Source organism: Thermobia domestica, chromosome 1 (genome assembly GCF_964235325.1).
Source record: "Thermobia domestica chromosome 1, izTheDome1.hap1.1, whole genome shotgun sequence".
Taxonomy (NCBI): Eukaryota; Metazoa; Arthropoda; class Insecta; order Zygentoma; family Lepismatidae; genus Thermobia; species Thermobia domestica.
In genome coordinates, this window is record NC_137454.1 from 306,945,771 (window position 1) to 306,965,011 (window position 19,241).

The following is a 19,241-nucleotide window of genomic DNA, read 5'->3' on the forward strand; positions in this document are numbered from 1 at the left end:
TTTATTATTCATTCCGCGCAAGTTGATGGGAAAACAAAAAAATTCCCTCTCCCTCTATTTGTCATTACAAAAGAGGAAAATAATTACTTGCTGATCATATCAGGAACTGAAGCTTGTTTTTAAAAGATAAAAAAAATCGCGTCGATTATTTTCCATCCCATCATTGCATTTTTCAGCCATTATTAACAACTGCTATCAACAATAACTACATTAGGTGGTATTATACTTTTAATTCTAGAAGAAGTATTGATGGTTATTTTTATAATACATATCTTATTTGATTTTAGTTGTATTTTTGAATGGAATCAAACATTTCAGAGCGAAAACGTTTTTATTTATTTATTTTAAACTTCTCCTGCCAATAAATAGTACAAATTTCTTCACGGGCCTGCGAAGTATCTGCACCTTTACCGAAACAGAATAGTAAAATGTAGCGTAGCTTTCCGGAAATTTCATTAATTTTTACGTCGCAATACCTTAAAATAGCAAAATGTAGCGTAGTTTTGCGCTAAGTTCACTCATCTTTACGGTGCAATACCTTACATCTGATTATAAGAATTCCAATACTTTTTGCACATCTACTATCTTCAGCTGTCAAAATGACGTTATTTCTGATCCGCTGCGACTCTCGTGCCCTAAGGGGCTGTATGGCACTAACATCATTTCGTGCGCAGAAAGCTCAATACTTTTTCGACAATCTAATATTACAGGTACCACCCCATCATAAGATATCATGCAAAAAAGCATAACGTATCTGCTTCTAGTATCCCCCTGAAAAGTCTACAAAAGCACCGGATTTAAAAATTATTTTGTTGACCCACTACGTAGGTCAGGCATTTATCGCGTTCAATGCGAATGTGACTCCTCATATATAGAGAGAGAGAGCAAACGGAACGCAATATTAACACCCGAGTTAAATAACATATTAGATAATCAAAAGTGTCACAAGAAGAGGGCATGTTGGGATTGGCGCTTCATTTAAAACAACATACCATTGCCGAAAATGCTTATCAAAGCTTATAAATTACCACGCAAATTTCACTCTAAGCAGCAAAGAATAAAACTAAAAACTCCAGTATATAAAATTTTAGGCATCATTAAGTCGTCTAATTGAATGTATGCTTAAAAGTAAAGAACGTGCAGGTTCCTAAAGGGCTATGGAATGACATACAGAGATGAAAGCACTTAGTAGATGAAAAGTTATAAAGAAAGTAGTAGCTTTTGCAGTGTGCAATTTTATTTAATTTTCTTCTTAACATACATCATTTTTCTCAGAGAACACAACACAACTTTTATATATAATTATATATATATACTTTTTCTTTTGAAGAACTTCTGAAATACTCCAATACCTATGAAGCTTTTGTAATTTTTAAAATAAATTTAATTTAAAATATTAACATTTTAACAAAATTTACGTCTGTGCTTCATAAGTAAAGGTGTAGCACACGCGTCAGGTAAATTAAGAATCATGCATACACCAGTTCATCATGCAAGCACACATTCACTCGTATCTTCGTATAATATATATATATATAATTTGCTTTTCTACGGGAACAATATATATATATACACAGACATCCGTTAACAATCAATCAAAATATATCACACAGATGCGTTATGCACTCATAAAAAGTACGCTACATGTACAATGAAAATGCTTTCGAAGATCAAAAGTTAGACGTATATCAAGTGACTCAAGTCTACCAACAGATAATATGACTCAACAACGGATGATTTGTCAAAATGGCAGACTGCTGCACTGGAGCTACTTTTGAACTGAAACCAGCAATAACGAAAATGTAACAACTGTTTTTTAAAAATTACAAACATTAAAATTTGTATACCAATACACTGTACAATAACTACAGAAAAATATCTATACAAGAATAATTTAACTAATTGTTTCTCAGTCTGATGAAATATACATGTATGCATTTATATAGTTGTATATATATAAAATTGGAATCATTTCTATTGATTTGCATCGGAATTGAAATTAACTTTGAGTGTTTGATGACTAGAGATTTAATACATGTAGCAGCTCTTAAATCAGTCCATTTTTTTCTTGCTATGAATCTACGCAAGAGCAAATTATTCTAAAGCATTCTAAGAACAATCGGCAAACACACTCACATTTGAAGGGGAAAGAAATGTTTTATCACTTGGAAAAATTGCCTTTTTAACTATGGCATTGGAATGATAACAGATCTATGTATTCATCACCAATTTATAACCTGACAATACAATATCCAGTATGGAAACCATTGTCCCAATTCTTCTTCTTCTTTGTCAATTGACAGTGAAAAATTATTTCATTTCCGTTGATAATACATTAACTCGTCGAACACAAGCTACCACACATAATCACATAAATTTTTTTGTAAGGTGAACCAGTTCTGCAAATATTCTTAAAATAATACGAACAGTACTTTGACTTGTACAATCTTTAGTACCACAATTAGTATAAGAAAAATGTCATAAAGAAACATGACTCATACCCACATTAGCGTAAAAAGGAGGTCTACAAAATCATTTGACATATTAACATAGTGCTGTAATTTACATATGTTCAGCAACTTCACAATTATATACACAGAACATGTTTGCAAACACCACTTTAAAGTGACAATATACATATTTTACCGAACTCTGTCAATTATATTTGACAACAGTTAAAAATCAACTACAAGAAGAAACTTGAAACTTTGACCTATTTATGATTTTCTTTAAAATGCTAGCAATAATAATAATAATAATGATAATAATTAACAGAAAGTAGTACCTACGTAAGCTGTCCATTTATGATTTACGATTAATTAAAAAAAAAAAAAAAAAAAAAAAAAAACAAAAAAAAAACATACAAGTCGACTCTTGTTAAATCAAACTTATTCACATTGTTTACCAAATAAACTTTTCTGAGGAAGGGGTGCAAAGTTGGAGTGTGTTTTAAGTTGCCAAAGTTCAAAGTACCAAGTTCCAAGTTTCACTTCAAGTCAGTGCTATCTTCAGCATCCAACATTTCTTGAATTTCGTTTTCCCAATCATGTTCCTGATGATTGTCGTTCACCACTTCGTAATCTTGGAGTTCTGCCTGCAGTTCTTTCTCCCATTCTTCTTCTGGGGACAAAGATGGAGGAAGCATAACAATAAAAAACAAACAAAACACTTCCTTAAGTTTCAGGCAACATGATTTAAGAACGAAAAACAAAAAAATCAAAGAAAAGCAAAGGTAAAGGAAATGAACTTACAAGGATCAATAAAGAACTAAAAGTACAATGCAAATTAAAATATATTAAAGGAAAAAGGGGTGATCTAATACATGAAGCAAGTCAAGCGCACAGATCATGTTATGCAAACACTACCACTATGGCTGCGTGAAACTGGAAATAATTTTCTGAAAAACTTCAACGACATACTTCTGGAATCTAGCAAACACCAATCTTTCCTTCATTTTATTGTAAAAAAATTTTAAAACAAGAAATCTTACTTCATTTTGACTTCAATAGAAATATTAGCGCAAACAAAAAAGGTTTGAGAAAGCCATTCAAGTAATAACATATACACCCTGAGAAAGATTTTTTTATATATATATAAATAATGACAATATTACGACGTTCTCTCTTCTTCACAAATAATCTCAAAACAACGAAGCGGTACTTATTGTCTTATACCATGGAAATGCCTGTTTTACATGTATTAACTAGAAGTTGCGTTAGTTCAAATTTTAGCCTGTTTTGTTACATATGCATAATGGAATATGTATTTGCTTATATTTGCTATATATATAGAAGATAGCAATAGTAATTCATTGTAATCTGTAATAGCTAGGTTAATTAGTATGTGTCAATGTTTTCTGATTAATTGTATGCATTCACATGGTGAAATTTATATCACCGCTTTTCCCATGTACTCAATGTTTCTTCTACATTTATGTTCCTCAACTTTGCAACATACTACCGAGATACTGTGAAGTGCAAAATATATATACACTTGAAAGATACACACGTGTAATGTTAACATGTCTGGAAGTCATACAATCATGAGTAGTTAAGAATTTCATTTTTCATGCAAGCCTGTTTTGCCTGAAAATTATTTCCACAAGCACATACATTCATTAGTTCCTCACCATGTGCACTACATAAATGCAGTTATGTCTAAACTTGGTTAGGTAGTGTATGTTGCTAGCTGTAAAGCATGCACCTGACTATATGTGAGATAACAGCATTGAAATGAAGTGAGACTACAGCACAGGAAGAGGACAGTGGGAAGCGAAGGAGGACATAACTAGGACAAGGAAACTGAGTGGCCCATGCTATCCTTCTTCTTAGGCTGTCAGAAAAAAGAGCAAAAAGAAGGCCTTACCCTTCATACAATTTTTAAATTATACAGGATATCCGAGAACTAACTTTCCACTTTCTATACAATATAAAATGTTACACAAGAAACAGAAATACGGGATTTACTTCTCTAACGAAAAATCTTAAAAACTCTTGAATAAGTAGTGAACTATTTCCCCTTCAGATCTCTTCCACTTTTCAGTTCTAATCAATATCCAGACCGGAACACAATCTGTTGATTAATTTATATAAAAACGATCTTCGAGGATTCATTTAAAATTGTGTGTACAGTAGGATCCAATGGTGAGCTTGTTCATCTGAGAAACTACTACAGAAAGCCTGGCACAATTCGAACTTCTTTTATTCAGTATACTATAATGCAATATATTTACACAAAGTTACCCACGATAATACAATATTTATTGCAAGGAAACAACTCATGGAGCCGACTGTACAACACTGGAGGTAAACATTTAAAGATCTGAAGGTACGGATAACAGCTGGTACTCCACAGACTGAAATGGGTACGTTGAAGAGTACAAGAAAAATAAATAAATTGTTGGGAACTTTGTGAATAAACAATGAAATTCTTCTATTGAATGCTGCTAACTTCGGTCCATTTTGGTTCATCTTACTATTTTGATTTGGTCCATCTTACTTCGCATTCTGTAAATTAATATATATTTTATTTGACAGCGAAATTGCAAAGTTAATTCTCGGATACCCTGTATATGAATATATTTATGAGCCAGCATTTCAAAAATAATACTACCATCAATGAAAATTTTGCAAACGAACAAGGCTATTATCAATTTTTTTTAAAACAATCTCGTATTCTGAAAAATGCTATGGTAATTGCAAGTAAATAGTCTTCCCACATAACTTGATACATGCATTTTCAAAAATGTTATTTCATTTTCAAATCGATATCAACAAGAAAAAATAAAATAAAGTACCATATGAAAGCAATGCTAAATGCCTGATATTTTAATATCTTACAGCCAAAAAAAGAAGAAAAAGTATTAAAGGAGCGAAACTTATATTACAAAATATATAATCAAAATTTTTTAAATAGTATTTTTCCTCAAATTTCGTAGCAAATAATATTAAGAGTAGCAAATATTTACAAAATTTGCATTAAATCCACAAGCCCTATGAATTATACGAATAGAATGAAAGTCTTGCAATATAAAATAATAATCTGGTACATATAATATTACCCAGAGAACCAATAAAATTAAGTAAACATATTACTTCCTAGGGAACAAAGAACTACCTGCTGTTAATATATACAAGGGTCTTTATTTTTAGCAATTACTCAAGAGAAAGTCATTAGACTACAAACTGGAAAATATACTAGCTACATCATTATATTAATTTAGCAAGAAATTCAATATAACTTCGATATTACAATGGAGTAGGGAACTTTAGGTTTTCACTCTATATTGTAAGGAAACTAATTATATAAACTTAATACCTTAAAACAAATATATCTGAATAAACTACAGAAGCGTTATTTTCACGGAAATAAATTTCGCTCAGAAGGTACCATTGAATGAGCACGCACATTAGGTATCGTTCCCTAGCACGAGTTTTTGAAACCAATGAATTATCGTGGTGAATACACCAAACAAAAACAAGTTAAGTGTTTATTCGTGGTGATTGAGTGATACAATTGCTTATTGTTTACACTAGGCGCAAACGGAAAAATAACATACATATTACTGTAGTTATGCAATAGACAATGTCATTTTTTTGTTGTATGTGTGTGTGTGTGGGGGGGGGGACATGTTCTATACCATAACATTTATGATAGTACTTGGAAGTTAATACGGTTTGCTATAGAAGGAAAGTGGAATTAAATGAATCAATTTGAATCTCTAACTTTCTTTTCTTTTTATTTGATATATCAATCAGTCAAGAGCAACATTTATGACGACATTGCATTCTTCCTACTTTGTATCCATTCCTGTTCCTGTTATCTGTGTAATCATAAAATTTGTTCATTCCGTTATCTTGCGATCCTATATGCAATTTTTTTAAAGCTCTAGTTTGAAAAGACAGGGAAAAAATACTAAAGTCATGAGATTGCCAAACTTTTTTTTTTTTTTTTTTTTCACTTACCGTGTACCATTTATTCAAACTAATTTTTACCATCTACAGAACAATATGCCATTATAGTATGAAATGACATTGCTAATAAATAATAAACAATGACAGTGTTGAGACAAGCTAGTCATTACGAATTTCGCAACATAGAAGCTCAAGGGTTAGCACAGAACAGGGAAAGGTGCGAGGACTAGTACATAGATACACAGATTGCAAAACCGTGACATTATCAACACTTTTTTTTTTTTTTTTTTTATCAACTGAGACTTTAGGAAAAAAAAGTTCGTTTTAACTCATTTCAAAACTATTTTTTCGTGTTTCAATTTCAGTAATAAATTACACTTAGTGGATATATTATGTACAAACAACTGCAAGCTTCGTGATTTCAAAATTTACTACGCGATAATATTACAGGATGTCTATTCAGCATGGCATTCGAAGCGTTTTGAGGTTAAAGGCTCATTTACAAACGTGTATTGAACTAAATACTATTCTTTAGTATTTCGGAGTATTTTTTTTATTTAGTAGTTTAGTATTTCTTCACTACTATACTATATAAGAAATACTATGTTATTTCTTTACTATATGCAATATGTACACTATTAACCGATTTTCTTTTCTGTTCGAAAGAAAAATAATCTCGATAACAAATGATATTTCTTCTTGTTGCATTGACCAGATCTTTAAAGCTAGAAGATTTTGGAAACGTGGTTTCGTCTAGACCCTAGTTCTTTCTATTTAACATTTAATCGTCGAAACTTTTTTTTTTTTTTTAATTATGTTTATCTAAACGTTTTGTAAAATTCAGTAAAACATTTAGTTTTACAAACGTTTGTAAATGAGCTTTTAACCCCAAAAGGTTTCGGATTCTGCAGTAAATAGAAAGTACTAGGGTATAGACAAACAGCACGTTTCCAAAGCCTGTTTACCTTTAAAGATCTAGTCAGTGCAACAAGAACAATTATCATTTGTTACTGGGATTTTTTTCTTTTGAACAGAAAAGAAGATCAGTTAATAGTGAACATACTGCATATCATATTTTATATATATATATAATGTTTAAGTTATGATAAATGAACAAAAATACATTGTACGATTAAATACCTATTATCAAGAAATTAAATATATCTATTTATTTAACTGAGTTTCTTCTGGAAATATTAAACTTTTGGTAAAAGCTAACTAAAATAAAAATATGGCAATTTAAAAATTGAACTTGAAACATTTCCGACTACTGGTTATTTCCAGAATTCCACGTCAGATATATTGTCCTAACTACCACATGATGTTACGGTGCAAATGGCATAGTATACTTATCTAGTATTTTCCACGAGTTTTAGCGTAATATTACCGTATAACAGCTTCCTCGTTAACAGATACTATACTATATTTCCGTTCATTTTTTCATTAAATACGCAACGTAAAACTCCTTTGTTAACACATGCTTAAAAAAATAGTTTTAAAATATTTTTCACGAGAGATATTCTAACACAAATGCTTCCTCGAAAATTATTATTATTATTATTATTATTATTATTATTATTATTATTATTATTATTATTATTTTATTTTAACTTTCAATCAATAGACTATTTTAGTACCCGACAAGAATACCGATAACGGTATTAATACCAAAATACCGATCAACTAATAAGCGATAACATGATATACAAAGCTCAAGCTTCTCCCGCCCCCCTCTTTCTTTTATATAACTGCAGTTTCATTCTATAATTTCAATTATTTTCAAATAAGGAGAATTTGAATAAAACTTCTTACAAGTTTCGTATATATATTCATTCATTCACTAAACGCAGAGTCAATTTACAAATACCACTTACCAACTACCAAGTAACGATTGCAATATGACTTCTGCACTTATAAACAGAAATGCAATTCTATATTGTAGGTTTAATAGTAAATTACTTATCTTACCCTATTAACTACAATATATTCAAGTTCAACAATTATATGGGAATAGTGTTATTTCCGGAATGAATTTATTATTATCTTTTTTCGATTATAGTTGTCAGTTATGCCAGTAGCATGAAAAGCTCGCAGCGTAATTTCAACAATATTGTAAGGAGAAATTTGAATTCTCAAGGTCCAATTTTGCACACATATTGCATGGTAAAATCGCAATGGTTCAATGTTCCCTTTAAATTCACGAGTTTGTTTAACTCGAATTTCACTTAAATTCAATTCTCATAGACCTGAGACGATCCCATAGAAAATAATCTAGAAGGAAGAGATCACATGATCAGGGCGATCAGTTCACATTACCATTTCTCAACAAAACGCGTCCAGGGAACTTTTCGTGCAATAAGTTCAGAGTGTGGTGAGCTGTGTGGAAAGTTGCACCGTCCTGTTGAATTGTGTATCTGTCCATCTTAGTTTGCCACAGACTACTGAACACAGCTGTCGCAGTTTAATCTCGCCAATTCATTAAGTGCTTCCAGAATAAGTAAAGTTCTGACATTCTTGTTGGTAAACCCACACTTACAAGTCTCATTATAATATCATGATGCTAGGAAGTCTGGTTGGTGAACATATGACACGTATTATCTACGAGCTGTGAAAGAAATGAATAAATAAATAAGTGCATAACTTTAAAAAGACTGGAGCTGGCAACAAATGTTTTGGTGACGTAATCCCACACCCTTCTTCTATCCATGGTGCAAGTTTCGACTGATCTGTCGTGATAGTTGGGAGTATTGCCTTAGTGAGTGAATACGTGCATTTGCATTCTGCGGAAAAAATGTCTAATGTAAAAACCGAACACCGAATCAACATAAAGTTTCTTGTGAAACTTAAGAAATCAGCCACAGAAACATTTCAAATGTTAATCGAGGCTTACGGAGATGAAACTTTGTCTTGAGCACGTGTGTTTGAATGGGATAAATGGTTTTCGGAGGGAAGTGAAAGTATGGAAGATGATGAAAGTTCTGAGCGTCCAAGGTCAGCGATTACAGACCAAAATATTGCCGAAGTTCGTGAAGTGATGGAAGATGACCGAAGATTCAGTGTTTGTGCAGTGGCGGAATTGGTTAACTTGAACTGGGAAGCTGTTCGACGCATTTTAACTGAGAAATTACACATGAAGATTTGTGCGAAGGTTGATCCAAAATTTCTGTTTGATGACCAAAAACAGTGCCGTAAAGACTTGTGTGTTAACGCATTAGAAATGAGCCAAATTTGTTTGAATCTGTTAAAACTTGTGATGAAACATGACTTTTACCTATGATACTGAAATTAATCGCCAGTCGATGCAGTGGAAATGTCGAGGATCCCGAAGACCCAAAAAGGCGCGCACGTCAAAATCAAAATTCAAGGTAATGTTGATTGTCTTCTTCAACATTAAGGGAGTTGAAATGATTGAGTGGATTCCCAGTGGTCAGATTATTATTCAGCACTATTACACTGAAGTACTAAAAAGACTTCGGGGAAAAATAGGAATAAAAAGGCCACAGTTTTAAAGTGATGGATGGTTGTTGAAGAAAAAAAAACCCGCTCAGAAGGCCTATCTGTCAAGCAGTTTCTGACCAGCAAAAGCATTACTGTGATGAAGCATCCACTTTATTCACCAGATTTGACTCCCTTTGACTTTTTTAAAGGTTAAATCTTATATAAAGGGAACCAATTTTACCTCAAGCGTAAACGGAAAATCTCCTGAAGGGCCTTCCAGAAATCTCGTTCCCGGAACGTTACCAGCAATGGCAGCACCTATGAAGTGTGTGAATGCTGAAGCGGACTACTCTGAAGGTGATAACATCACAGAGAATTAATTCTGTGGGTGACGTAATCCCACACCCTTCTATCCATGCTGCAAGTTTCGACTCATTAGTCATGATAGTTGGGAGTATTGCATCAGTGAGTGAATACGTGCAATTGCATTCTGCCGAAAAAAATGTCTAACGTAAAAACAGAACAGCGAATCAACATCATTAAGCACACTGATTTATTGGAACAATCTCGTATTGTGTGTGTCACACCTCATATAATGAAACAACTAGATGTATAACCGCTATGTCAAACTTTCACGGCACTACACTGGAACTCCTATTTGTTGCTAATTCATAAACCACCCTTTTATTACCCTAGGACTTTCCACAAGAAATACTTAAGCACTTCCTAGACCTTCTGTTTCAATTCAGCTACAACAATCTGCTATCCTTTCTATACCAAATATTATCATTCACTAAAAAGTATTTCCACACTGACCTACTGATTTTACTTCCCAACATTTTTAGGGTTTATTACCAGTAAAATAAGTAAGTTATCAGAAAAGTGAAGCGCGGTAAGTTTTCCAACAGTGTCTTAGAAGACAATGCTTCTGTTCACAATCCTATGTCGACAAACTGAAGCACACTTTGGAAGCTACGAAAAGTCTTCACTGTCACCTTATGCACCAATCTTGTGCCATTTGACTCTCGCTTCTTTCCCCTCTATTGAGTTATTCTTGAAAGCTAGTTCTTGCCACTTGATGACACCTTGGTTACTAAGATAGTCATAGCTCCAGTTTCAACTTGCTGAGTTCTATGGAACGGAATCCACTGCTGTTTCAAACAGGAAAATGTGGTTGTGTACGGAAACTATGTTGAGAACTAACTGTGGCAACTTGTGTGCCTTAGCCCATAGTGAGCTTTCTCATTCCGCATGACTGAGTTTAATTCCCAAAAAGAGCTCGTGTAACTCGGACCCCATGTTAGGTATCTTCTAGTCAGCACTCTCCAGCTGGAGATGCTCTTCCACCAATTTTATCTGCAAGAAATTCGAGTGTGGAAAACCTAAAACCACCATTGTAAAATCGCCTATTCCAATTTCTTACTCAATATCATCCTAGCCTGATGGTATATAAAAAAAAGAATATGTCAAACGATGCACTCTGACATGTCCAAAACCGTGGAAGGAAGTTTGCGGAGATTAAGTAAAGGAAGAAGGATTTCTTCTAAAACGTTAACTATTTGAATCTCTATTCCATAGAAAATAGAACACAAGGAATATTTAATTGAAATGTAATATTAAAAAGTATGGAATGTAAAGGGCGTCATTTTAAACTTTTTTCCGGCGTGAGCCGAAATTTCTAAATCCGTTACTGCTCGTGATCCATTTTCAAGGGCATACAATTGCCAAAATGGAAGGTTTTTGTCCTCAAGGATCATTCTCTTTAATGTTGGTTTATTACGTTATAAATGAATATAGTGGTCCACGACGGATATACATTAAAGCCTTCTTCTCTAAAATTTCAGGATGGAATATATCGAATGGCCCTTAAATTTTGAAAATTTACCCAATTTTAACATTTGTTATGGTAATATAGGATTACAGTATGTACCTCGTGATTCATTTCGTTCTTTTTCGTGGGTGTAAAATTGCCAAAATGGAAGGTTTATTATCTTAAGGATCCTCTTGAATGATGGTTTATTATGTTATGACAGAGAATAGGAGTTCAGGACATGGGTTACATTAACCTCCCCTCCTATAAAGTCTCGGGGGGTGCGAATCGCTCTTATCTTTAAATTTAGGAAATTTACAAAATGTTAAATTTAGTACGGTAGTATAGTACTGTAGCATGTGCCCCATGAGCCGCCGCCTTTTTTTATAGAGAAATACATTGCCAAAATATAAATTTGGAAGGTTATGAACGAGTATAGTGGTACCCATAGGATATAAGTACATTATTGCAGCTCCTCTAAATTTTCGGGAGGGATGTATAGACCCACTCCCACAATAAGGTTTGGAAATTGCCATGATATAGACTATAATAAAGTTTGTTCGATTCATCTTGTTCTCTTTTTATGGGTACAATATTGTCAAAAAAATTTTTTTGGGAGGTTATAAGGTCAAGGTCGTTTGGCAATGTAACATATATGTATCCTAGATTGGTACAAAATAGTCGATTGGTACGAAATTTAAAGGAGGTGTAATAATGTGCTCATGCGCTATAGTATACCCTATACTCAGTCATAACGTAATAGACTATCATTCAAGAGGATCGATGAGGTCAAATTATGAATTTCTGGTAATTTTATACCCATAAACAGGAACGAAATGGAACTTCAAAGATCTAGAGGTCCCATATACCCCTTCTGGAATGGCTCCAGGTCAAGGTACTTATTGCCTTTGAATGTAGTTCTATGCACCCCTGGACCATGGCCCCTGCGCCAGGAACCCAGGGGCACAAAAGTTAGGTCAAGTTACACCAATACTATTGTATCTTCCCTTCGAATGTGAAATAATTTGTTATGAAACAAAGCTCAAGTATCTTAACTGTTACACGTTCAAAACCAAAGTTTTTCTTTTTTTTTTTTTTTTTTTTTTTTTTTTTTTTTTTTTTAGTGTAAATATATCATATTTGTAAACAGTAGCTAATTTCTAATTTTCTATGTGTGATTCCTAATTTTTGATAACCGTGGTACTCACAAGACATTTCAGTATTTTAGATTAAAGAAATTCGTGCCTAACTTTTTTTTTTTTTTTTCAAGATGACTCTGTAGTCTGTAGATGGCTCTGTCAGTGCAATAGGAATCTACTGACTCACAGAAAGGAACACTAAAGAAAAAAGGATTTTTTGCCCCAACACATCAAAATCTACCGATCTCTAACCTTGGACACAAAAAGTGCAAGATGACATTCAGAGAAGTAACGGGATATGTTTGTAAGTAACCCAATTTTTACAGACACAACCAACGGAAACAGAGTTTCCATTCATTATTTTCAATAATTTGATTAAAAATGCATCAATATCAGTCTTTAAGTAAATATTTACAAAATATAGTAAAAAGGTAAGTCAAAAAATTATTAACTGTATTCCAATATAGTTGAAATTAAAAAAAAAAAAATACATGTTAAGAGAAGAAAATAATGAACTCAGAAATGCATGGCAATCCTATTATGAGACTTTATGACCCGTTTTGTATTAGTATATCCTATTTTGTTTTCTCTTCTTTAATATTAATTTTAAACCTCAAAGATCACTACTCCATTTCTAAGAACTACTTTAGTTTGAATTATAATACCCATTGCAATCAAAATTGTATTGCATTAAAAAAATCTAATAATGTCTTGATGTTAAGAATGAACTTCCCAGATAATTAAATGCATTCATGTACAATGTTTAGGCAAAGATACAAAACTGCACTGTTAAAAATACTTTTCTTGTGTTATCATTGTTATACAGAACTCTAGAAATTTTATTTTAAAATCATGCTATCACATTAATATAGAAAAGTACACAGAATTCGGTTTTATTTTCGTTCAAAGACATGTCGATTTCACTTGGAATTGCCCCAATACCGTCTCCTATGTAATACAGAATAGCCCTAAAACCTACGACATCCATTATAAAACACTATACAGTTTACTCGTATATCAGTTGCTTTTAGAATTTGTATTCCCCCTATGAATAATTTGATAGCTGAGAGTATGGTATAGATCCAAGTAATTTGTTACTTACTGGATTTAGCTGAAGGATAGCTCCGTGATATCTTTCAACTAAAATTACCAACGAAATCTACGTGTACACACAATAAACGAAGCGATTTGTTCTATCATTTCTTTTAGAAAGGAAAAATACTTAAAAATCGTGAACGAACGGAAACAAACGAGCACAGCATGCTTTTTAATTTCATGCTTCATCAAGCACACAGTGTGTTATAAAATGGTAACACTAACATGCATCTTCTAGAGTTATAAATTTTAACTTTTATGGCCACGATTTTTTCCCTACTAGCTCTATCCATAGCAACTGGCACAGAATAAATAATAAAGAGAGAGAGAGAGAGAGAATGAAATATATCCGTCAGACAGTACACACCTTATTTAGTTCATAACAAGTGTTCTGAAACAAGTAATATTATAAGTCAATTGAAGCTGTACATCGTAATGCATTGAATCAACAGAAATGTAGAGACTTTTCTACTTATAGTATTCACAGATTTGTGGTACAATCTTAGCGCTTGTATTATGAAAGCAAATGATTACGACACAGATCAAAAGAATTGATTGGTAACTCTGAATTCAGTAATCAATAGTAAAACGTGTCATTATATATTTGCTGTAAATTTGGCCAGAGTTGTACATTCTTCCAATTATAAATGTGAAATAATTTGATATTTTGATGAAAATAGAAGTTGTATGAAATGCAGTTTTAAATTTTTATTTCTCCATTATTTGGTTTATACGTAAAACTTGATCACTCAGATTGTACTTTAAACCAGTAAATATCTTATTCGAAGATTCCTTACAATAATTACGTAACATTCATTGATTCTAAGTGCATATCTGTAAAATTAATAATGGGAATAGGAATAGGTTATATATATATACTGTATATGAATAACAAGGGGATATTTGAAGATATCAGACACTTTGCTTCGCAGCGCGATCAATTTGATGTTATTCATACTAATACGAATGATAATACATGAATATTCGATTAAACCAGGTGGTTGGGGAAAGACAATATCCTACAAAATCTACTTCTTGTAATATACAAATTTGTACTATATTAACTCGGGAACATTAAATAAAATTAGTCTACATTAACAATTGATCTTAATTGTTTCATTTTTCCAGGATTACAGAGAAAACTCATAAGATCAGGAATTAAGATTCCCCCAAATACTGATAAGGCACCTTACCGCTTACGAATTCCGATTTTGGTAACAATTTTCACGTGAGAAAAACTTCGCATCTCAACGCATATTAAATCCGAACTTAACCTTTAAAGTTACTCTAACGAATGTTAAACTGTGCACAACATTCACATTACTCATATAATAATCTCCATGTATTCATTTATTAATTATATTTTCAGACTGTGCAAGCAAGGTTAAAAAGCTAAGTCTTGAAGTCAAATAAAATAAAGTATTTAACGTCTCGTGACGTAAGTCTAATGATAAATACAAGTGATGAAATAATTGATAAAATGAAGAGAGCAGGAACACCCCGATAAACTCTTGCAAATATGCTGACCCATCAGAACTCTCACGGCCCGGGATCAGGTCAAGCAATCTTAGTATAGAAATAAAGCGCTCTATCATTGAGTCATCCCCACTATACGTTACGATACACATGTGTATTTCTATCATTTTACGATCAAATCTATTTTTGAAGTTCAATTACATACGGAAGTTGTAATTCGTGTACTGAGTAGCTTAGGTATTTATGCCTCGACTTCTAATCATTAAATTTAGTAATTAAAAGATTGAATCATGATACTTTCCTTTTGAAACTATGAAAGTATTTCACAAAATTAAATATCTACGACCAAACTTTGCTAAGGTTTAGGCTATATTTGCAAACTTGCACTACTGGCATCTAATATGCAATCTAATGCTGACACTTATATTCAAAAAAATTTCAATTGTCTTTTTTATATATATAAACTATTTACTGCCAACTAAATTTACAAAATGATTTCACTTACCACGGAAAGAACTCTAATACTTACTTTTCGTACCGAACTTACTATACAGGGTAGCCCAAAAGTAGGTATACAGTACCGTAGTGATCAGCTCATTGCATTTCTTCTTGTTATCCATCAGGTAGACTTAATTTCTTTATTATTTGTTCTTAGTGTGTTTTTACTTACATTTTAAGCTCGGAAGAGTCGAAGCAAATACTCACAAACTAGAATGTTATACTTGATCAATGCAGGGGTGTATACCTACTTTTGGGCCACCCTGTACATCTATTTCGAGAACTAAGTTGACTACTTCAAAGTTTTTACACGGTACGCAGAGAAATTGCATTTTTTATATACAGACTAATAAAATGATATATTAAATTTCTGCATTGCTAGATATATGTTTATTTACTTTGAAGGATATGCAATTTTATATACCGATATGTATGGGCATTTCTCAAGTTATTAAAAGAAGTTAATAAGAGAGTATTGAAGTACTCCTAGTTTAAATGTATAGATTTGATAAGTGATAAGTTTTGTATATGAAGTATTTTCGTTATAGGAGGTGTCTCTAATGCTGAATGGCGCCACTTTCTCCGTATCTTTCTGCTGAGAACTGTTCCATAAATGTTTAATTCATGTAAAAATATTCAAATAAGCTTTATCGCAGATTAAAATATATAATGCCAAACGTACAGCTACCTTAACTTCTTACGAAAGAAATAACGACAAATTATTTTCAGTTTTCTTCATTCGTTCACCCCCAATTCTTCATACAGGGGAATGGACTCACTTTTGAATGAACATTACACAGTTAATTTATTACCAAACTTGATTACTTTTCTTATACAATGTGTGTGAACTAGTCCCGCTTATTTTATTTATTTCAATTACTATAGAGTCGTGATCAGTAGAGCATCACGCGTTTACGTGATTCTTATGTTAGAAACGGTGACTCAGTGGTAATTCCACGCCACTTCAACGTAGGGTGGTATGGAGCATTTAAACACACAAAACCATCTTAAAATGAGTTAAACAGTTTCTAATCACAAGCCCTGTAACTCCAAAAACCGCCAGTTGCTGAACATACGGTGAGAACAACATAGAATGTGAAAAAAAGTGAGAGCACCATTTCTCTGTATTCCCAACGTTCACTTCCGCGCCACTCATTACCATATCGGTTAGAACATATTAAATTCCTTCCATGTAGGATTGTCGGTGTGCATCAACTGCAACAGATTATGACCAACGGGAGATTCTACTCTACGGATGCACGTTCTTCTTTGCCATGAACCGGACGCACTCATCTTTATGAGTGTATTTTCACCTAAGCGGGGAATTGCAATGAAATCTTTCAGTTTTACGTCCCATGGTTATGCCGGCTAGAGTAAAGGAGACGGTGAGAATGAGAAATGAATGAAATGGTGGACTGAATATTGGTAGGAAACGGGAGAACCCTGAAAAAAATCCACGCACATGGTGTTTGTCCACTACAAAGTTCACTTGGCGCGAGCTGGGATCGAACCAGGGACCCCATGCACCAGAGGTGAACGCTACTGCGGCTCCCTTTTCACCTAAGCGGGTTCGCTAACCAGTAGAAAATTCCCATACCACCAGAAAATCCAAAACAACTGCATGAACGACCTCTGCATTCACGCTGTGTGACAGTGTGGTAGCGAACCGTAACGTTATCAGTACCTATTTTTTTTAAGGAGAAGGTGTAGAGATAGCAGTGAATTCCAATCGATATCGCATATGATAAACATTTATTTCTGCCAGAATTACAATTGCTTGAATCAAAATGTGTGGTTTCAACAAGATGAAACTACAGCCCACACCACCAGATATTACATGAACATCCTACTTGGAATGTTTCCTGATCAGGTTGTGCCTTGCCTTCTCGATCTTCCGACCTCAGAATGTGCGACTTGTTTCTGTGTGGATATTTAAAGAATCAACTTTACGTCGATAAACCTTGTTCATATGACAAACTGAAGACAGCTATTCGTAGAGAGACACAACAGATCACTCAAGAGACATCAGAAAACGTGTAGGACAATTTTATCTCTCGACTTGAAAATTGAATTATGGAAATTGGACATCACTTCCAGACATTTTTTACTACAACATAAATGATATTCCATTCCACACCTATTCAAAGTGGTAAAGTATGGTGTACATGTATTTGTGTAATATTCATTTAAAAATAAGCACACTCCTCTGTGTCACCCTGTGTACACAACATAAAACCCTTCTGTTTGATTAAAACTTACGTATCTGCAGGGTTTTCATTAAGTCTAAATTTCTTTTACCACAAACCTTCATTGTCAGATTATTTCTGATGATTGGAATTAAATGTAACTACTTAGGTATACACCAACTACATATCTAACGGCAAAGATGTGTAATAGCTATTTTAGATATGTCTTCTGTGTATGCATGCATCGTATTAAATATACAGTAGTCAGTTTTAATAGCACAATTACGTAAACAGTCTAGTGATGATAATTTCGACTGTAGAATTCCGATTAGACGTTAACATTCTTTAAACATAATATTGTAAAAAAACATTAATGTAAAAAACGTTAGGACATGTTCAAAATTATTGTCGCATGTCTATAAATATGTTGTTCTAATTGTTGTATTCAATATAGTTTGATAATGTATTCGCCCGGTATTTCTTATAATGTTTGTATGTGTATAATCGGCAAAGACATGTATGTGGCAAATTTCATGACAAAAGAGCAGTAAATAAGAACAATAAAACGAAAACAAAACTTTCTTGTCCATTTAGCAACATTTTGTTTTACTCATCCTAATTTTCGAATTTATAATTCTTTTCCTATGAAATTTATCACAATATACATTTCCCGACTATACACATAGTATCAGTATTAAAAGTACCCTGCAAAATCATTATCAAATTATATTCTTACAAGAAGACAGTTATGGATATGCGACAATAATTTTTGACATGAGTGTACATAATTGAGAGTATTTATTATGAATGGGAAGTTCAACATTGAAAATCTGTCATACGAAAATAAACTATTTCAAGTATCTTCTTTAAAAAAAAAAAAAAAAAAAAAAAAAAAAAGCCACACTGATTTAAAAATTCTGTTACCAAAACCATTTCCACAATAGCCGCATATGAAACAATTCTGTCATACGACAGACGTACATTCTCCTCTATCATTCAAAAACAGGTTTTTCGAAAAAACTGATTTCGGTTTTCTATCAAACCAGGTCCAGTTAAAAAGCAGGTGCTGGTTATTAGGTTTGTTTAAAAACCAGATTTGCCCATTTTTATAAACTATCTTTCACAATCGACATACTTCACACAGAAGCAAAGTTTCTTTCGGACAACACAGATGTTTTTGCCAAAT

General features: G+C 32.9%; 1 protein-coding gene across 6 annotated transcripts in view; it reads right to left on the bottom strand.

The window, feature by feature from the left end:
- Positions 1-1,215: 1,215 nt before the first annotated feature.
- Positions 1,216-19,241, bottom strand: part of Sap47 (Synapse-associated protein 47kD) — a 221,608-nt gene continuing 203,582 nt past the window's right edge. For 2 of the 6 annotated variants that reach the window (XM_081727261.1, XM_081727243.1), the window contains one exon: positions 1,216-3,117. In XM_081727261.1, coding sequence (XP_081583387.1) covers positions 2,987-3,117 — 131 coding nt within the window. In that variant the 3' untranslated portion in view covers positions 1,216-2,986. The other 4 variants (XM_081727258.1, XM_081727237.1, XM_081727266.1 and 1 more) reach the window with 2 other exon arrangements.